The 22,507-nt window shown below is 37.5% G+C and overlaps 1 protein-coding gene across 3 annotated transcripts in view; it reads left to right on the top strand.

Moving 5' to 3' along the window:
* LOC102744639 (serine/threonine-protein kinase ULK4) overlaps positions 1 to 22,507 on the top strand; it is a 157,127-nt gene that overhangs the window by 27,009 nt on the left and 107,611 nt on the right. For all 3 annotated transcript variants that reach the window (XR_014146541.1, XR_014146538.1, XM_081824965.1), the window contains exons 13-16: positions 4,506 to 4,610; positions 7,239 to 7,299; positions 8,658 to 8,839; positions 9,174 to 9,220. Coding sequence is in view for 1 of the 3 variants with exons in the window: in XM_081824965.1 (XP_081681091.1) it covers positions 4,506 to 4,610; positions 7,239 to 7,299; positions 8,658 to 8,839; positions 9,174 to 9,220 (395 nt within the window). In the remaining 2 variants the exon portion in view is untranslated. The remainder of the gene's footprint in view (positions 1 to 4,505; positions 4,611 to 7,238; positions 7,300 to 8,657; positions 8,840 to 9,173; positions 9,221 to 22,507) is intronic.

Genomic DNA, 22,507 nt, shown 5'->3' with positions numbered 1-22,507 from the left:
ATGTGGGTCATTTCCACCTTGTGGCTATTGTGAATTGTGCTGCTGTGAAGGGTCGTATGCATGGTTTTGAGTGGGCATGTGTTTAATTTCTCCTTGTACCTGTAGGAGTATAATTGTGGCATTGTGTGGTAACTCCGTGTTCCAAGACTGCTGTGCCATTTTACATTGTCCCCCAGCAGTGGGTGAGAATTCCAGTGTTTACCCATCCCTAACAAAACTTGTTACTGTCCGTTTGTTTTCTAATTGTGGTAAAATAGGCATTACGTAAAATTTACCATTTCACTATTTTTAAGTGGACAGTTCTGTGGCATTCCCATTTTTGTGCAACCATTCCCACCATCCATCTCCAGAACTTTTTCATATCCCAAACTGAGACTGTGTACCCACTAAGCAATAGCTCCCCATCTCCCTTTCCTCCCAGTCCTGGCAGCCACGATTCTACTTTCTGCCTCTGGGAATTTGCCTAGTCATCTCCTACAAGTGGAACTATATAATATTTGCCCTTTTGTGTCTGGCTTATTACACTCAGCGTGATATCTTCAAGGTCCATCCATGTTGTGGCATGTGTCAGAATTTCATTCCTTTTTAAAGCTGACTAATAGTCCATTGTGTGTATAAACCATGTTTTGTTTACCTGTTCATCCATCTTTGGACACTTTGGTTGCTTTAGCCTTTGGGCTACTGTGAATCATGCTGCATGGTAGCAATACTGGGGTGTATGAAATTACATCTAGTTTTGATTTGCATTTCTGATGGCTAATTAGGTTGAGTATCTTTTCATATGCTTATGGACCATATGTATATCTCCTTTGGAAGAATTCAAATCTTTACCCATTTGAGTTGTAGGAATTCTTTATATATTCTGGGTATGTGACTTGGTGGTGGTGTCCTTTGAAGCACAGACATTTTAAATTTTGATGTAGTTCAAATTATCTTTTTGTGTGCGTGTTTGTTGTTGCTTATGCTTCTGGTGTCATAATTTAGAAGCCATTGGCTACTTCAAGGTTACAAAGGTTTATGCCTATGCTTAGCTCTTACCTTTAGCTCTTTAATTCATTTGAGTTAATTTTTGTATATGGCATGAGGCGGGGGTCCAGCTTCATTGTTTTGCATGTGGATTTCCATTTGTCTCAGCACCATTTGTTGAAAAGACTGTTCTTTCCCCAATTAATTATTTTGGCATTCTTGTTGACTATGAATTGACTATAAAGCCAAGGTTTATTTCTGGACTCTTTAGTCTGTTGATCTGTGCATCCTTCTCATGCTGGTAGTACAGTAACTGGTTAGCTATTTTTTTTTTTTTTAAGAGAGCGAGCACAAGGGTGAGGGAGGGAGGAGGGGGAATGGAGAGGGAGAGGGAGAATCCCATGCAGGCTTCATGCCCAACACAGAGCTCAGTGCAGGGCTCAATCTCACGACCCTGAGATCATGACATGAGCTGAAGTCAAGAGTTGGACACTCAACTGACTGAGCTACACAGGTGCCCCAATTTTTTTTCTTTCTTTTTTTTTTTTTTAAGTAGACTCCATGCCCAGCGTGGAGCCCAATGCAGGGCTTGAACTCATGACCCGGAGATCAAGACCTGAGCTGAGATTGAGTTGGATGCTTAACTGACTGTGCCACCCAGGTGACCCTAGCTAGCTGTTCTTGATCACCATAGCTTTTTAGTAAGTTTTGAAGTTAGGAGGTATGATTCTTCCAACTTTGTTTTTTTTAAGGTTTTTTTGGCTATTCTGGGTCCCTTGCATTTCCATGTGAATTTTAGAATCAGTTTGCACTTTGCATGTTTCTGTAAAGAAGCCAGCTGGGATTGTGATAGCCATGACATTGAATTTGGGGAGTATTGCCATTTTAACAATGTAAAGTTTTCCTCCATGAATGTGGAATGTCTATTTGTTTAGGTCTTTAATTTCGTTCAGTTTTTAAAAAAAAATTTTTTTTTTAATGTGATGTTAATCACCATACATTACATTATTAGTTTTTGATGTAGTGTTCCATGATTCATTGTTTGCATATAACACCCAGTGCTCCATGCAGTACGTGCCCTCTTTAATACCCATCACCAGGCTAACCCATCCCCCCACCTCCCTCCCCTCTAGAACCCTCAGTTTGTTTTTCAGAGTCCATCGTCTCTTGTGGTTCATCTCCCCCTCCGATTTCCCCCCCTTCATTTTTCACTTCCTGCTATCTTTTTCTTCCTCTTTTTTTTTTTTTTTTAAACATATAATGTATTATTTGTTTCAGAGGTACTGGTCTGTGATTCAACAGTCTTACACAATTCACAGCGCTCACTGTAGCACATACCCTCCCCAATGTCTATCACCCTGCAGAGATATTTTGAATTAAAGTTTTCCAAAATTATTGTATTTAGTGCTTGAGAGATATACTTGCTTTCAGTTGTTATTGTAATTTTTATGTAATGTAAAATGCATTTCAACTGCATGAAACTTATTTCTGCATTGAAATGAAATATAAATGCATTATAATCTCATTCTGCCAATAATTATTTAGTTATATGTGAGATAGAAAATCAGTGTAAAAGTAAAAAATGCATTCTGAAATAAATGTTGAATCTCTTCTGACACATGGTTATTGTAGAGAAGTGCACTTCGTCATTTTATTGAGAATATTCAAGCAGTAATTATGTAAGTACTATATGAGGGTTTATCTTTTATAATTTTTTAAGTGATACTTTTAGATTCAATTACAAACTTTTTATAATACCTCTAGAAAACTTGGGGCACCTGGGTGGCTCAGTTGGTTAAGCGTCTGCTTTTGACTCAGGTTATGATCCCCAGGTTCTGGGATGGAACCCCACATTGGGCTCCCTGCTCAGTGCGGAGTCTGCTTCTCCCTCTCCCTCTGCAGCTCTCCCTCCTTGTGCTGTCTCTCTCTCAAATAAAATCTTTAAAAAAAAATAATTGTAGAAAACTTAGAAACTGTACAAGAGGACAAAAAAAACCCCCCCAAAACCAAAAAAAACCCAAAACAAAACCTACTTGTAATTTAATTACCCAGAGGAACTACTGCTTATATTTTGACATTTCTTCCTTTGGTTCTATATATATGTGTTCATTTTCAAACAAGGAAACATAATTTTTTAACTTAATTTTTTTTTCATTTAGTAGACTGTAGTGTTTGATCATTTAGTTTATTCCTGAGCATTATATTTTATTTTTTGCTATCATGAGTAGGTTTTTCTTTTTTATAGAGAGAGTGTGAGTAGGGGGTGGGGAGGGACAGAAGGAGAGGGAAAATCTTGAGCAGGCTCTACACCCAGTGCAGAGCCTGATGCAGGTCTCGATATAACGGCCCTGAGATCATGACCTGAGCCGAAATCAGGAGTTGGATGCTTACCAGCATGGATGGAGGGGAGGCAGAACTACCCAGACATCCTTGGTATTTCCTTTTTGTAATCTGTTATCTGTGCATACATTTTGTTTATATAATATAGGAAATCAATTTTTACATATAAATTTCTAATTGGTCTGCCTAATTCTTATAAGAATATATTATATTAGAATATAAGTCATTCATTATGGCCTTTCTTTGAAGTCTTTCTGTTTTGAAAGTCCATGCCTTTAAGCATTAAAATTTTTGTTTTCCAAAGTTGTTCCATACTTACTCTTCGTGTATTTTTTTTTATATGTCTGTTTTCTGAATTGCAAAGGGGTGGTCTTGGTTTCTGGGAACTTTGTTAGCTAATTATTCTATTCCTTTTTTCATGCCCCTGCCTCAGTTTTGGATAATTTCCTCATTTTTCACTTCACTGATTTGGTTTTCTGTCTTGTTCAGTTTGCTGTTCAGTGTTTCAGTGGAAATTCTTAATGCATAAATCCTCTTATTTTGTCTGATGTGAAGTCCTAAGACATAGCACTAGGAATGAGAGTTCTGTTTACTGTTTGAGCACAAAGAAACCTCTCAAAGGAACTGATGGCAAATATCTGGTTACTCATTTTCATTATGTGTTAACTCTACTTCAGCTTTTATAAAGATAGAGGGTTTTAACACTTAGGTAACAGGTACCAACTTGACCCTGAAATTCTTTTATGCTGTAATTTTTAACTTCGTACTGAATATTCTGTAAAGCAGAATAAAGTGATGAGTGTTCAGTGGATGAATGAATAAAACCATGCTGGTGATTAAAAAACCAGTTTGCCTCGTCATAGCTTAGAACATTAGACTATAGAAGATCTGTTTTCTGGTCCTAACCAACCTTTGTGGTAAACACAAACAAGTCCGTTACTTTGTCTGAGCTTTGTGTTTTCCTTCTGTAAAAAAAAAAAAAAAAAGGCGGGGTGGGGTAATGATGATACAGAGGTACAGAGGACTGAGGATCTTTGTGAGGATCAAAGAAGACTGTGAAAATGTTTTGATTAGCAAAGTGAGGTGTGCTGATCTAGGTGACCCTTCCAGTGGTGTCTTACTCAGCATCTTAAGAGCTCAGTTTTTAAAAGCTCTTCACTAGTCACAGAATCAAAGCCTCATTTTTGTTCTTATTTCAGAATACAAGTGAATGCCTGAGTCAGCGGGACCTGGAATCCCAGATGAGAGAGCTTATCTACATGGACTCTGATCTTGTTGTCACCCCGATTATCGACAACCCAAAGGTGTGGAAACGTGCTGTAACAGCTGAGGGCTGAGCTTTAGACTTTCCTGGCAGCTGGAATTCTGGTGATATTTTCATTGCAAATATTCTTTGCCGTATTTTCTTTGCCTTTCCTCATGACCGCTTTTATGTCCCTTGTGCCATGTGTCTACATTTCTAATGCCCGCCCTGCCTGTAACCCTCTTCTCTTCCTGCATTGTTTTCAGCTTCACTGAGTGGTGAGTTTCTTCCTCTTCTGCATCAGCTCTGCCTCCCCTCCGTCCATGGGCTTCTAGGCCTCAGACCTTCGTCCTCAGTCCCTTCGTTTCTCCATATATACTTGGGTGAATTTCTCCAAACACTCTAGTTGTGGATGTGTTAGGAAAGCAGATATGGGTGAGCACTGCTCCCCTGACTGGGGTGGGTGGGCAGGGCACACGGAGACCACGCCCTCTCACAGGTGCTCAGGACCCCATGGCAGATGGTGTGGAGACACTGGGAGCTTGAGGAGTCCTGGTTCACAGTGCACTTCATACCCAGCGTGATTTTTGCTGCTTCATGATGCTTGGAATGTAGTGCTATATTACTAGGGGAGGATGAGTATTCTGCTTAAGAAAAGAAAAATTAATTTCTCAGGCCCTCTGTACTACCTATTCTGTATTTTAATTTTTAAATGTCTTTTTCTCTTTTTAATTTATGGCCATTTTCTCTCCTCCTTGGGGAACATTACTGTAATTTAGAACAAATGGGTTTTTGGATGCGTATTTATTAGGTAGACAAGATTTAATATAGATTACCCAACAATTTTTCATAATGGAGCTAATTCTTTTCATGAGTTCAGATATCTGGCAGAGTAATTATGTATCATGCCAAATTTAACGTAATGGGTCATTTTCCCAGTGGACCTTCTAAGAAGAGTTTGTAATATCTTTTGACCATATTTTTTCTGTTTCTTTATTTCTGTTATAACCATACTTAATTGTTTTGGGGAAGCCTTAGTAGAAATTTTCTAACTTTTAATTTTAGACATACAGAAAAGGTTCAAATATAGTAGAGTTCCTGTATAGTTTTTACCCTGCTTTTCCTAATGTTATCATCTTATAGCACCATAGAATGGTTAACAAAGCCAGGGAATTAACATTGGTACAGTGCTATTAACTAAATTCCCAAATTTATTGAATTTTACCAGTTGTACCACTGATGTCCTTTTTCTGTTCTAGAGTCTCTTGTTAACAGTTTGCTGTTATGCCTTCTTTTCCTCCTACTTCCTGTCCTTGTCTTTCATGGCCTTGTGGTTATTTCTCGGCTTTCCTGACCTTGGCTTTCATGACCTTGACATTTTGAAGAGTACTGGTCAGGCATTTTGTAGACTGTCGCTCAAGATGGGTTTGTCTAAGTGTTTCTTATGATTAGTATGTATGAGGTTATGCATTTTTGGCAAGAATACTACCAGCAAAGCTTTTTAAAATTCTCTATAGTGAAGTTTTGGAGGATTTAGACATAGAGATGATGGTTGAACTTTTTAATTAAAAGTCTCAGGATGAAAGTACCCTGTGTTGTTCCAAACTTATGGGTCAAACTACCTGTTTTTTCCCCTTTCTTAAGAAAACCAATTGTGTGCTTTCCTATTCATGCTGTTTACAGCTTCCTGCAATGGTGTGTTCTCTAATTCAACCACGAAGTCCTTACCATTCTTTAAAACCTCAGCCTCCCTCCAGCTCTTCCATAAACCTTGTCAGCCTAGAGTGCTTTCCGCATTCTCTAATATTTTAGAAAATTTTCTTTCTGTGGAATGTTCCAACTATAATTATGTCCTGCCCATTTTGCATTGTTCAATATTGTATTTTTTTTTTTGTTTAACAGGTTTTATCTTCCCAACCAGAGTATCAGCTCTCTGACCATAGGATTGTGTCTTTTAAGATTTTTATTTATTTATTTATTTATTTGAGAGAGAGAATGGGAGAGAGCACATGAGAGGGGGGAGGGTCAGAGGAAGAAGCAGACCCCCTGCTGAGCAAGGAGCCCGATGTGGGACTCGATCCCGGGACTCCAGGATCATGACCTGAGCCAAAGGCAGTCGCTTAACCAGCTGAGCCACCCAGGCGCCCGGATTGTGTCTTTTATATCTTGGTTATCCCCCTTAGCACTTAGCATACTGCCTCACCCTCTCAGGTACCCAATAAGTATTTGTTGATATGACTAAATTTCTAACCTAGAGGTTGATTAGCTTAAGAAGATATCCTTTTAAGGATATCCTTACCAGGATAAAGTGCTTCTTTTTTAATGAAGCTTTAGTTTATTGCAGATATCAATTGAAGTGATATTTTAAAAATTTTATGTATTTCAAGTAAACTCTACCCTCAACATGGGGTTTGAACTCACGACCCCAGAGATCAAGTGTCACATGTTCTACTGACTGAGCCAGCCAGGTGCCCTGAAATGATTTTATTTTTATAAATTATTATCTGTGTGTGTATATTTTAAGCTGAAGGGCAATGTTGAATTCTTTTTCTTTTTAGTGACAAATTTTCAGTGATTTTTTTTTTTTTTATTCTGCCCTAATTGATTTATAATCTGGTACTGGGCGATATATTAGGAGACAGCTGTCTCAAAAGGCGTCTTAGAAGTTTTTTTGTTTTTTCTACCACAGATAATGAAACAACCACCAATTAAATTTGATCCGAAGATACTGCACCTACCGGCACATTCAGGTAGGATTATAGCGGCCTTGTCAAACACATGGACTCTTAGAAGATAGATATAAATCAGAAATTTAATAGCAAATGGAATATCTTATTTATTGAATAGCTAAGTTCCTGTGTTCTTGCCACCTGGCTATATTCTTGGGGCAGAGCTGTGTATGTCATAAACCTGTAATCCATTCATGCGAGTGTTTCACCTTACTCAGCTGAGTCTGGGCTGCCCTGGACTCTTGGGGGAGTGAAAGTTCCTGTAAAGCTGGGTGGGCCCTTCTCTTGCCCTTGCCCCTTGTGGAGTCCATTGAATTTCCAACACTTATGGTGCTCTTGTGGGTACAGAGGGGTGGAGACCATAATGAAGAATTGAGATTCTGTTTCAGAGAGTGGGGCAGTTGACAACAGGGGTCAGATGGTTCACTTTTGTGGGAATGGAGATATTTATGGTATCTCATGATGTGGGAATGGAGATACTTAAGTTACTTGAAGGATGATTGTTACGTTTCCTTTCACCTAATGGGAAGTCTTAATTGGGATGAATATCAGAAATTGCTTTATACTTTAAATTTTGATGTATTTTGTTTGATAAAATATATTTGCAGCTATTAAGCTAGATCCAGAAAAAACTTGTTGTCATAGCTAGAGTATAATCTATAATTTAAAAGCAAATCAAAGTAAATTAAAAATAAAATATATTCAAATTTAAATAAACTGTGCCAAGTAGAACCACTGTTCATGAAAACCTTAGAGGAATATTTCAAAATAATATTCCTTCCCTTTCTCCCTTTATGCTGAATTATTTTAAGAAATTATTATTACAGCTTATTTTGTTTAAAGATAGAAATTAACTGAAACTATGTTAGTTTTAGATGGCATCTCATTGCCCAGTTTTTGTTTTCTGTTTGTGGAGGGTTTGGACTTGGATTTTCCAGAGGACTATTCACCTGTTATGCTTAATAATTTCATTGGAACCTTTTAACAACTGTACAATTCTTGGCTTTTCTGATATTTTAAGGCTAGATTGCTTTATTTATACAAAGGGTATTTTGCTTTTTTGTAATACAGTTTAGCTTTGTATTTTGTTAGATTTTAGGTTGCAGGATGATTCTCCTGTAGTCATCTGTTATGCATAGTTTTCCATTCACATAGTGAAAAAGTCTCCATGGGTAGAAAAAGAGGAATCTAGAAGAATAAATAAAAGTAGTGTCATCTTCGGAGGACTTTTTGGTTTTGACATTGTAAAGTTAGGACTTTCTTAGTCCTCATCTTATTTATTGAAATTCTATGTTCCATTTATTTCTCTTGTAATGTTTTTAGCATTTTTTTTTTTTTTTTACATGATACCCACTTTTAACATTTTCTTTCCTCTCCAGTGGATAAGTTAGTATTTCTAAAAGACCAAGAGTGGAATGACTTTTTGCAGCAAGTGTGCTCACAGATTGACTCCACTGAGAAGAGCATGGGGGCCTCCCGAGCCAAGCTCAATCTCCTTTGCTATCTGTGTGTTGTGGCTGGACACCGGGACGTGGCCACCCGGCTCCTCCATTCCCCGCTGGTATGTAGTTTGGTTGTAAAGACTCCTTTCCTGGTCCTTGCAGTGTGCCTTTTGCATGTAACTTTTGTATTTCTGTTGAGATTAAAATGTTAGTGCTAAAATATTAATTTGATCTAATTACAGTGGAAAAAAATGATTTATCAAGATTATAGGTTTGCCGAAATTATTGGTTAATCCACACGTCTGAAAGCAGTTGAATAGACAGTAATCATGAACTTCTTTTGTTGTCTCCTAGTGCAGGATTCACATTTCCATTGTCTACAGGTCAGATGTGTTAGTCACTTTCTGTGTCATTTCATGAATGAAATGTACATCTTATTTTTTTTAATTCTAGTTCCAGTTGCTAATCCAGCATTTGCGAATAGCTCCAAACTGGGATATGTAAGTATCATTTATATTTTAATAAATTATTCATTAATAGTTACAACATATTTATCAAAAGCACCTAGGTCCAAATTCTTATATACTGAAGTAATAGAATCGTAGGCAATCATAGGCATCCCAACTGCAAATTTAAAAAGATTTCAAAATAGGCCTTAAACTATTATAAATATAATTCTAGGAATATATAAACTACATCTGGACACTTTGTTACTGTTCCTCTTTTGAGTATTCTTTTTTTTTTTTTTAAGATTTTATTTATTTATTTGACAGAGACACAGCGAGAGAGGGAACACAAGCAGGGGGAGTGGGAGAGAGAGAAGCAGGCTTCCCGCCAAGCAGGGAGCCCGATGCGGGGCTCGATCCCAGGACCTTGGGATCATGACCTGAGCTGAAGGCAGACGCTTAATGACTGAGCCACCCAGGCGCCCCGTCTTTTGAGTATTCCTTATTAAACACTTGATCCCTGTGTTTTAGTTTTGCTTCCGGCAGAGTTTTCCCTTGTGACTCTATCTTTCCCTTACGTGATGCATGACTTCCTCATGATGTTATTTAAAATCTAATGGGATTATCCTCTGTAAGCTCCTGATGGAAGGATGTATATTTGCTTATTATGCAGGCAGTATACCATGGTGGAAAAACACATTAGATAAAGGTTAGAAGGTTCTGGGCTCTGGTGGCCAGTGAGACCAGGCCGGATGATTACCTCTTTCTGAGTCTCAGCTCCATGGTGGGAGAGGGGGGTCTGTGTGGGGCAATGGAATTGAATGGGCTTCGGATACAGACAGACCTGGGTGTGAATCACAGATCTGCCTTCTGGGCAAATTGCCTTAAGTGCTGAGCCTCATTTTCCTCAACTGTAAAATGGGGATAGTGTATCTACCTCGTAGATGTTAATAGTTAAACTTTGAACGCGATAAGTACATGAGCTACTTTGCATGGTGCCTGATTCTTCCTGGGTGGGTGGTAGATGTTGGAGCATGGAGGTTGCAGTGGTTGTGCTTGGTATTCTTAAGCCTGCTTATCTTGTATTCTCGTTAGAGAAGCACACAAAAACATAAAGGTGAAGGGGTTTTGTGAAATGTGCTAATAGCAATTATTCTTCCATGTTGGTGAAATTTGGGGGAAACGAGGTATTCACAAAATGCTTTTTTTTTTTGCATAATTTTTGTTATGCATCTTCTAAGGTTACTTCCCCAAGGTAAAACTTGCCATTGCAAGTAGGATTTTTAGGTGATTTTTGAGCATGTAAAACTTTGAGAGGGTTTGTGGTGTGCTCACTAAAAAGAAACCAACAAAACCGACACTTCAGCTAAAACTTATATCCTTGAATGGGATGCCCCCTGCTGACTTGTAAAAATAGACATTTTTTTTTATCCTTTCCAAGTACTGTTCCCCCACCCCGAAGCTTCATTATAAAACAGCTTGTGTTTGAGGAAAATGATAAATAATAAAGTACACAAATCCTCTCCTTGGAACCTTCTTTTATTGTCTTCCTCCATTCAAACACCAGTTCTCCCAGTGGGGCCTTCTCTGACCCAGGTCATATCCCCTTAACAGCATATAAGGGTCCTCAGCTTAGCTGGGGGATAACCACTGTTGAAGTAGATGTGTTTATTTCTTGGCTTTGTTCAGCATATAGAAAAACAAAATAGAATAACATGATAGAATGTTTTGTTTCTCCAAACTGAGGGTTGCTGGAGGGGAGAGAGGTGGGGGAGTGGGGTAACTGGATGATGAGCATTAAGGAGGGCACATGATGAAATGAGCACTGAGTGTTATATAAGACTGATGAATCACTGCTCTCTACTCTGAAACTAATAATACATTATATATTAATTGAATTTAAATAAAATTAAAAAATGTTTTGTTTCTTCTTATAACATATGTTACGTACTTTTTTTGAGAGGGGGAGAGGGAGAGAGAGAATCTTAAGCAGGTGCCACCCTCAGCACAACCCTGAGATCATGACCTGAGCCGAAATCAAGAGTCGGACACTTAACCGACTGAGCCACCCAGGCACCCATATGTTATGTATTTTTTAATGTCATCAACTATTTGTCTAGGGTTTTTTTCAAGGTATGCCTTTTCTTCTATGCTAGGAATGCCTGATCATTTAATTTACCCTGTTCCCTATTTTTGGATAATATTATAACATTGTAAATAGTATGTCAATGAACATTTTTGTGTTTAAATCTTGGTGCCTGTTTGTTTTTTCTTTTTTCCCCTTAGGGCAGATTTATAGAATTAGAACAAATGAGTACAAGGCAATAAATAGTTCTGCTACTTCTGATAAATTGCTTAAACATTCTTTAGAAACATTGTACTGGCATGTATTCCCAGTTGATGTGTATAAAAATGCCCTTTTGTTAGAACTTTCAACAGTGGATGTTTATAAAATTTTGTATCCTTTGCCAGTCAGCTTTATTGTGGTATATAATCCACATATAATAATGCATAATATTTTAAGAAACTGTATTAACTGTATTAACTGTGGGAATATACATCATATGAAATTGACCATTTTAGTAAGTATACAATTCAGTGGTTTCTGTACAACCATCATCACTATCAATTTCCAGAACTTTTTCATCATCCTAAACTGAAGCCATTACCCATTAAACTTTAGCTTCCTATTCCCCTTCTCCCAGTCCTGGTAAACTTTTATTCTACTTTTTATTTCTATAAATTTGCTTATTCTATACCTAATATAATTGGATCGTACAACATTTATCTTTTTGCAGCTGGCTTAATTCACTTAACTTAACATTTTCAGAGTTCAGCCATGTTGTAGCATGTATCAGAAGGTCCTCCCTTTCTAAGGTTGATTAACATCCCCTAGATGTATATGCCACATTTTATCTTTTTACCTGTTGGATACTTAGGTTGGTTCTACCTTTGGTTATTGCAGATAATACTGCTATGAACATTGGTATACAAATATCTCTTTGAGTCTGTGCTGTCAGTTATTTTGGGTATATTGAATTTATTGTTGGCTTATTTGGTAATTCTATCTTTTCATTTCTCGAGGGGACATCATACTGTTTTCCACATCGCTATACTATTTTACATTCCCTCTAGCAGTGTACAAGGGTTCCGATTTCTCCACATCCTCATCATCATTTTTTTTTTTAAATAGTAGCTATCCTGATGGATGTGAAGCTGTAAGTCATTGTGGTTTTGATTTGCATTTCACTGATGACTAGTAATGTTGAGCATCTTTTCATGTACTTACTGGCCATCTGTTTATCTCCTTTGGAGAAATGGCCGTTCATGTTCTTTGGCTCTTTTCTAATTGGGTTGTTTTATGTTGTTGATTTGTAAGAGTTCTTCATATCTTCTGGGTATTAACCCCTTGTCAGATTATGTGACTTGCAAATATTTTCTCCCATTCTGTGGGTTGCCTTTTCACTCTTGGTAGTGTCCTTTGAAACTCACATTTTCCACTTTTTCTTCTGTTGCCTGTGCTTTTAATGTCCTATGCAAGAATTCATTGCCAAATTCAATGTCTTAAAGCTTTTCATCTCTTCTAAGAGTTTTACAGTTTTAGCTTTTTTTTTTTTTTAATTTATTTTTTGACAGAGAGAGAGAGACAGCGAGAGAGGGAACACAAGCAGGGGGAGTGGGAGAGGGAGAAGCAGGCTTCCCGCAGAGCAGGGAGCCCGATGTGGGACTCGATCCCAGGACCCTGGGATCATGACCTGAGCCGAAGGCAGACGCTAAACGGCTGAGCCACCCAGGTGCCCCTACAGTTTTAGCTTTTATATTTAGGTCTTTGATCCATTTTGAGTTAATTTTTGTATATGGTGTTAGGTAAGGGTTTGACTTCATTCTTTTGCATGTGCATATCCAGTTTTCCTAGCACCATTTGTTGAAAAGGTGTTCTTTCCCCATTGAATGGCACCCTCGTCGATAATCTTTTGACCAGATATGTGAGGGTTTATTTAGTCTAAATATCAGTCTTTATGCCAGTCCCACAGTGTCTTGATTACCACAGCTTTGTAATAGTTAAGTTTTGCAGTCAAAGTGTGAGACCTCCAACTTTTTTCTCTTTTTCAAGATTATGTTGCTTAGTTGGGGTCCCTTGGGAGTCATATAAAGTTTAGGAAGGATTTTCTGATTTTTGGTATAAGTTTGGTATTCTTGGTACAGTTGAATAAGGTAAAGTAAATGTTCATCATCAGTTTTTTAAATACAGTTTCTTTATTTGTGAATTTTTTGCTCTGTTTCACCTCTTAGTTGATTGGATTTCATTTTTTTCAGTAGTTTTTTTTTTTTCCTTTTCTTTTCTTTCTTTTTTTATTAAAGATCTCTGAGTCTCTGCTTCTCTAGTTGTTACCTTCTCAAGACTTTCTCTCTGGTTTTAGGGTTTAGGCTTAGGGGGCTGACTGAGACCTTCTTTTGCCCTTGGGCTCGCTCACCCCTGTGCCATGCTTTGGAGTTTGCTCTCTCTGTTTGCACAGCTCTGGAAGGCTTAAGGCTGACCTGTGTTTTTCTTCTTTATAGGTGACTAGTTTGATTGTTTTTCAGTGTCTGGATTTTTCTTTTTGTTCTAGGCCTGTGAAATTTTATTGGAATGTGTATTTCTTTTTACTAATTTGTTTTGGCAAATTAAGTCTAAGTGCTTCAGGCTTTCTTTAGCTTCCCTGTTTCCTTAGGATGTCTTCTGTGTTTCATCCTTTTTCTGCTCCTGAAAGTTCTATAGGATGGGTGTGGGATTTCCTGTCTCTCTCTCTCTTTTTTTTTCTATTTTTTAAGATTTATTTGAGAGAGAGAGAGCAGGAGGGACAGAGGGAGAGGGAGAGAGAATCTCAAGCAGACTCCACACTGAGCAGAGAGCCCAACACGAGGCTCGAATTCATGACCTAAGCTGAAACCAAGAGTCAAATGCTTAACGGAGTGCGCCACCCAGGTGCCCCTCCTGTCTCTTGACTCTTTATTTTCTTTTGCTTTCTCACTTTTTTGTTGAGATATAATTTACATACCATAAAACTCATGTTTTTTGTTTGTCTGTATTGAGTTTATTTTTTAGAGCAGTTTTAAGTTACAGCAAAATTCAGAGGAAGGTACAGAGATTTCTCCTTTCCTTCCTGCCCCCACACAGGCTAGTCTCCCCTATTATCACCATCCCCCACTAGAGCAGTACTTTGATTAGAACTGATAAACCTACATTGGCACATTATAATCACCCACGGTTCATAGCTTACAGTACAGTTCACTCTTGGTTTTATATGTCCTTGGGTTTGGACAACTGTATACTGACCTGTATCATACAGAGTATTTTCATTGCCCTCAAAAATCTGTGCTCTGCCTATTCATCCCTCTGACAATCACTGAACTTTTACTTTCTCCATAGTTCCACCTTTTCCAGAATGCCCTACTGGGAATCCTACAATATTGAGATCCTACAATATGTAGCCTCAGATTGGCTTCTTTCACTTAGTAATATGCATTTAAGTTTCCTCCATCTCTTTTCATAGCTTGACAGCTCGTTTCTTTTTAGTGCCAAATATCTCCTTGTCTTCATGTACCACAGTTGATTCACATACTGAAGTATACCCTGGTTGCTTCCAAGTTTAGCGTTTATGAATAAAGCTGCTGTAAACACCATGTGGACATATGCTTTCAACTCCTTTGGATAAGTCCCAAGGAGTATGATTGCTGGATCGGGTGGTAAGAGTATGTTTAGTTTTGTAAGAAACTTCCAAACTGTCTTCCAAAGTGGCTGTACTATTTTGTATTCCCATCAACAATGAATGAGAGTTCCTGTTGCTCCATAGCCTTGCTAACATTTGGTGTTGTCAGTGTTTTGGATTTTGGCCATTCTTATGCGGGTATAGTAATATATTGTTTTAATTTGCATTTCCCTGATGACATATGATGTGGAGTGTTTTCTCGTATTTTTATTTGCCATCTGTTTATCTTTTTTGCCGAGGTATCTGCTAAGATCTTTGGCTCACTTTTTCATTGGGTTGTGTTCTTATTGTTGAGTTTTAAGAGGTCTTTGCGCATTTTGAAAGACAGTCTTACATCAGGTATGCCTTTTGTAGATACCTTCTTCCAGTCTGTGGCTTGTCTTTTCATTCTCCTGATGTTATCTTTCACAGAATAGTTTTTATTTAAATAAAGTCCAGGTTATTAATTATTTCTTTCATGGTCTGTGCCTTTGGTGGTTGTATCTAAAAAATCCTTGCCACACCTGAGGTTATGTAGGTTTTTTTTTTTTCCTATGTTACCTTCTAGCAGTTTTATACTTTGACATCTTAACATTTAGGTCTTTGATCTGTTTTGAATTTTTGTAAAGTGAGTAAGATCTGTTTCCAGATTCTTTTTTTTTTTTTTTTGCATGTATGCTAGCACCATTTGTTGAAAAGACCGTCTTTGCTCCATTGTATTGTCTTTGCTCCTTTGTCAAAGATCCTTTAAGTATATTTGTGTGAGTCTATTTCTTAGTTCTCTGTTCTGTTTCATTGACCTTTTTGTTTATTCTTAATACCACACTGTCTTGATGACTAACTTTATAGTGAACCTTGATGAAGTCTGGTGGCATCAGTCCTCCAACTTTGCTCTTCTTTGTCAATATTGTGTTGGCTATTTTGGATCTTCTACCTCTCCATATAAACCTTTAGAATCACTGTATCAATATTCATAAAATAACTTGCTGGGATTTTGTTTGGAATTCTATCGAATCTCAGGATCACACTGGGAGGAACTGACATCTGGACAATATTGAGTTGCCTTATCCATGAATATGTAATAACTTCTCTATTTTCTTAGTTTTTTGATTTCATTATTCGTAGTTTTGTAGTTTCTGATATAGTCCTGTATATATTTTGTTAGATTTATTCATAAGTATTTCATTTTGGGGTGTTAATGTAAATGGTGTCTTGTTTTTAATTTCATATCTCACTTGTTCATTGCTGGTATATAGGGAAGTGATTGACTTTTATATGTTAACCTTGTATCCTGCACCTTGCCATAATCACTACTTCCTGGAGGTTTTTTTTTTGGGCAAGGGGGGAAGGGGAGTCAATTCTTTAGGATTTTCTACAGATAGTTATGTCCTATGTGAACAAAGACAGCTTTATTTCTTCCCTCTTAATCTGTCTACCTTTTGTTTCTTTTTCTTGTCTTATTGCATTAGCTAGAGCTTTCAGTATGATATTGAAGAGTGGTGGTGAGAGGCAGCAGACTTGCCTTGTACCTGATCTTAGTGGGAAATTTTTGAGTTTTTCAGTATTAAGTAGGATATTGGTTGTAGGTTTTTTGTAGATAGTCTTTATCAAGTTGACGAAGTTCCCCCTCTATTTCTAGTTTACTAAGAGTTTTTCTCATGAATGGGTCTTAGATTTTTGTCAAATTTGCTTTTTCCTCATGTATTGATATGATTCTGTGATTTTTTTTTTCTTTTTATTTGTAGATGTGATGGAAATTCTTTTTTAAAAACTGTAAATTCAGTGGTTATTAGCATATTCACAAAGTTGTGCACCCGTCACCATTATCTAATTACAGAACATTTTCATCATCCAATGAAACCCCATATCCATTGCCCTTGTCCCTCTGGTCCCTGCAAACCACTAATCTACTTTCTGTTATAGATTTACCTATTTTGAATATTTCATATAAATGAAATATACAAAATGTAATTAATTCTTTATGTGGCCTCTTTCACTTAGCATACTGTTTTCAGGGTTTATCAATGCTGTAGTATGTATCAGTACTTCATTCTTTTTATGACTGGATAATGTTCCATTGTACGATAATATCATATTTTGTTTATCCATTCTTGATGAACACTTGGGTTGTTTCCAAATTTGGCTTTTATGAATGATGCTGCTGTGAACATTTGTGCACAAGGTTTTATGTGAATATGTTTTCATTTCTCTTGGATATATACATAGTAGTGGAATTGTTGGGTCATATAGTAATTCTTTGTTCAGCCTTTTGAAGAACTGCCAGACTTTGTGTTCTTCCCTGATTTTATCTTTGAGCTTTCAGTTTTGATATTTATCCCTGCTCATTTTATTCTTTTATTCTTTTTTTTTTTAAAGATTTTATTTATTTATTTGACAGAGAGAGACACGGCGAGAGAGGGAACACAAGCAGGGGGAGTGGGAGAGGGAGAAGCAAGCTTCCTGCTGAGCAGGGAGCCCGATGCGGGGCTCGATCCCAGGACCCTGGGATCATGACCTGAGCCGAAGGCAGACGCCTAATGACTGAGCCACCCAGGCACCCCCCTGCTCATTTTATTCTTGAGGATCTCTATTTTAACAATCATATGAAACAATTTTTTTTCATTGTATTCTGATTCTTTAGCAGCCCGTTTTGGTCTATACTGTATTTTTGAATTTGAGAACAGATTGTAGGATTATAAAAATTCTGTTTTGGAACAGAATTTAGGCTTATAAATATTATGACTAATATTTAGGGTTTAACAGTAGGATTATACAAGTTATATTCTTATCTCCTTAGCCTGTGGGTCACTTCTTTTTCATCACGGTCTTGCTTTTTAGTGCTGTTAGTTCCTCAAATTCTTGGTGGTCTTTGGTACTTATTTATATTATGAATAAATGGTTAAATTGATCAGTATAGAAGTTGGCAATACAAATTTTCCCTAAGCTTCTCTAAGTCTGTTTCTCCAGCAACTTCTTTAAAGTAAAGGGCGGGCATGTGAGTGGTGATGCCTGTTGGCTGGTTGACTTACATGTTGGGAGCCCAGCTGGCTAAAGAGCAGGTAGGCAGGCTGGAGGCCTACTCAAGAGTTGCCAGGATGGGTTTTTCTTTGGGATGGAGCTGGCTTTCCTCCACTAACCCTCTTTTCCACTCTAGTATCTGCTATAGAGGACCACAGTCTCTGGTTCCCACATCCACATCTGTATCCAACCTTAGGGTAGATTGCTTACTATAGGAATAATTTTCCATTTTTATCCTGGAGGCCAGGACTGTAGGGTTTATTTTGTGTACCAAGGAGGGAGATGGCAAGGCAGCAGGACCTGGTTGGCCCACTTGTTCATTGTGCGGTTTTGTAATCTGGTGATCGTCCAATGGCTCATCTCATCTTTGCCTTCTGTTTTAGTTTACTCTGAGTCTCTGGGGGCTTCCTTGGGAAGATCTGTCTTTATCTGTGGTTCTTAGGGATTTCTTCTGTTCATTTTCTGTCAATATGATTTCCTCTATGCTTGTCATCTGGGATTTCCTCAAACATTTTGGTCTTTCAGCCCTTCTTTCTGTTTCCATTTATCATTTAATTATAAATTATGTTTTCTTTTAGCAGACTCTTGACAGAACAGAAAGGTGGGTGTCAGTGTCCAGTCTTCTATGTAAAGCAGAAAAACGTCTAAGTTTCAACTTGTGCTTTTGTGTTGATTGTGATTGTGCCTGGTAGACATTTTCAGTTTTCATTTGACACATAAGATATACAGAAGTGCTTCTGAATTTACAAATGTTTAGGTTTTTTGTTTTTTTTGCTTTATATTTGCTATTTCACTTTTATAATATGTTCTATAGAATTTCAGCCTTTGAGGATTCTGTGCGTTTATCTTTGAGGTCTAATACGAAATCTTTTTTTTTTAAAATATATTTTATTTATTTATTTGAGAGAGAGAGAGAGATAGAGCACAAGTGGGGAGGAGAGGGAGAAGCAGGCTCCCCGCAGAGCAGGGAGCCCGATGTGGAACTCGATCCCAGGACCCTGGGATCATGACCTGAGCCAAAGGCAGATGCTTAACTGACTGAGCCACCCAGGCGCCCAATACGAAATCATTTTTAAAAATGTTATTAATGTACTAAGTGATGTGGTAATAGTAGCTAACCCATACAGCACATATTAGATGTCGGACAACATGGTAATTTCTGCACGTGGATTATCTCTTTTGATTCTTTGAACAACTTGAGGTACATATTGTATGTAGTCAGTCCTATTTAACATAAAAGTAACCAGGCACATGAAGGATGAGTACCCCCCTCCCCTTTCCCCCCTCCCCCCTTCATTGGGGGGACAAGGCTGGGCCCAGGACATTTCATTCCAGAGTAATAAATACTGCCCTATCCCACCTCTCACTGAGTAAGTGTGGTCACTGTAGATTGTAGTAAGTTTGGTATATACATCTGTTACTTTGACCTTGCTAGTTTTATTATGACTGCTTGTATACATGTATTCACTGTAGCCTCCTTGCTGTGCTTGGAAGAGAAGAAGGTTGAAGTTTCCCATTACTCTTGGGTGTTCTTTGTTACATGGTGTATAACAATACCCTTTGTAGGTTATATTACTTTTAGTTTACAAGGAATCTTTTTCTCATTTAGTGATGTTAGCCTTAAATTTTTTTTGAGATTTATATTGAAAACCCTGTTCACTTTTGTTTATCTTGTGCAGTCGTATATTCACTCCTTTCCTATTAATATGTTTAGTTACCTTATATTTGATGTCGATGTTCTATTCATTCAACAAACATTTATTGAGGGCCTTCTTGATGCAAGGGACTGTCTTGGTGTTGGCATTGGTGAGCAGTACCAAGCCTTGCATTCACGGCCTTCTAGGCTGGTGGGGGACACAGATAATAAACAAGTAAATACATGAAGAAGGAACTACATTTTAGATCTACTCTGTCTAATGTGGTAGCCACTAGCCATATGTGGTTATTAAAATTTTTTTTTTTAAAGATTTTATTTATTTATTTGACAGAGAGATAGCGAGAGCAGGAACAGAAGCAGGGGGAGTGGGAGAGGGAGAAGCAGGCTTCCTGCCGAGCAGGGAGCCCGATGTGGGACTCGATCCCAGGACCCTAGGGATCATGACCTGAGCCGAAGGCAGACGCTTAACGACTGAGCCACCCAGGCGCCCTGGTTATTAAAATTTAAATTTAAAAGTAATTCCACAAAAAATTAGTTCTTCACTTGTACCAGCTATATTTTAAGTGCTCAGTAGTCACATGTAACCAATGGATACTCTTTTGAACAATGAAGATATGGAACATAATCTGTCCTTGCATGAAGATTATTTGCCAGTGCAATTTTGGATAATGTCGTGAATATGGGGACACTTCTGAGATACAGTGTAACGGGACACTAGGGGCATCCAAAGTGGTGGCATTTAAGAAGAAAGCAGATTATGAGAAGAAGTCCATTTTTTGATATATAGGATCGCATCGTATATAGGATATAGCTGTATGTAAGTATTTGGTATAAACTGAAAAATGTCTTTATTACTTTAAATAGTTTATAACTTAAAACTAAGAATTTTAAGATCGTGTGTTATCTTTTGTTCTGATAGGATCGTTTCTGGCGAGATTGGGGAAAATAGCATGTTGTAATACATTTTTCTTTTAGTTCTTTTAGTTATTTACTTTTGTAGATTGAAAAAACAGGTTAGTGTTTCGTAAGTACTTTGGGCTTGTCCTTGAACCAAGATAAGTTTTTGCTTTGCATCCCCTTAATTCAGTAGTCAGTTTTTGATAATGTATTTTTATTTTTTTATGTTCAGTTAGCCAGTATATAGTACATTATTAGTTTTTGATGTATTCAGTGATTCATTAGTTGCATATAACACCCAGTTCTCATTGTAAAAAAATTTAGAAGTTCATCTATCCCTTGAAATTGCACACATGTGGAAATTGAAGGATAATTGACTTGGCTGTGGTCACAAAATGGGTCAGTGGCAGAGCAGTGAGTAGATGCTTTTTCTTGTAACTTTTGGTCCAATGCCCTACCAAATCTTTTTCAAAATGATCACTTTTAAAGTATAATCTTTTTAAGACAGTCTCTTCAACACATGGTGTTGGGAAAACTGGGCAGCCACATGCCAAACAATGAAACTGGACCACTTTCTTACACCAAATACAAAAATAAACTCAAAATGGATTAAGGGCTTAAATGTGAGACCTGAAACCATAACAATCCTAGAAGTGAGGACAGGCATTGATGTATCTGACATCAGCCATAGCAACATTTTTCTAGATATGTCACCTGAGGCAAGGGAAATAAAATAAAAAATAACTATGGGGATTACATCAAAATAAAAGCTTCTGCACAGTGAAGGAAACAAAACTAAAAGGCAACCTATGGAATAGGAGAAGATATTTGCAAATGACCTGCCGATAAAATTTATATAACTCAACACCCAGAAAATAAATAATCCAAATAAATGGCAGAAGACATGGACAGACATTTCTCTGAAGAAGATATTGGGATGACCAACAGACACATGAAAAGATGTTCAGCATCACTGATGATCAGGGAAATGCAAATCAGAACTAAGGAGATACCACCTCACACCTGTCAGAATGGCTAAAATCAACAAGAAACAAGTGCTGGTGAGGATGTGGAGAAAAGGGAACCCTCCGGCACTGTTGGTGGGAATGCAAGCTGGTACAGCCACTCTGGAAAACAGTATGGAGGATCCTCAAAATATTAAAAATAGAACTACCCTATGATCCAATAATTACACTACTATTTACCAGAGAATACAAAAACACTAATTCAAAGGGATACATGCACCCGTGTGTATTTTGCAGAATTATTTACAGTAGCCAAACTGTCGAAGCAGCCCAAGTGTCCATTGATAGATGAATGGATAAAGAAGACATAATGCAATACTATTCAGCCATAAAGAAGAATGGAATCTTGCCATTTGTGACAATATGGATGGAGCTAGAGTATAATGTTAAGCAAAATAAGTCAGCCAGAGAAAGACAAAAACCATATGATTTCACTCATATATGGAATTTAAGAAACAAACAAATCAAAAAACAGACTCTTAACTATAGAGAACAAACTGATGGTTACCAGAGAGGAGGTGGGTGGGGGGGAATGGGTGAAATAGGTGGTGAGGATGAAGGAGTGTACTTGTGATGTGCACCGGGTGTTGTATGGAAGTGTTGAATCACTATATTGTACACCTGAAACTTATAAAACACTGCATGGTAAGTACACTGGAATTAAAATTTAAATAACAGTATAATGTTTTTTATTTAGAGGCAGGATGCTAGTCATACAAAGGCCTAGGACTTCTTTAATTTATATATGTTAAGAGATGTGAATGGCTAATTCAAGAAGTGTTGAAATCCATAAGAATTATGTCTGTCTGTTAGAGTTCTGACAACATCAGTACTTTCCTGTGGTCCTTCTCGGAGTTGTTTCCCTCCATGGGTTCAAAAAAAAAAAAAAGATACGGTTGTCATCAACTCACATGTCCAACTATTTTCTCCAGTTAAAAAAAACTTACGACTAAACTTTAACAAATCATCTGTAAATGATATTTAATAATTTATTGACCTTATTTTCTGTTGGATA

Source organism: Leptonychotes weddellii, chromosome 1 (genome assembly GCF_054177405.1).
Source record: "Leptonychotes weddellii isolate Sample4059 chromosome 1, ASM5417740v2, whole genome shotgun sequence".
Lineage (NCBI taxonomy): Eukaryota > Metazoa > Chordata > Mammalia > Carnivora > Phocidae > Leptonychotes > Leptonychotes weddellii.
Note: the sequence above shows the minus strand (reverse complement) of the source record. Positions and strands in the feature narration are given on the sequence as shown.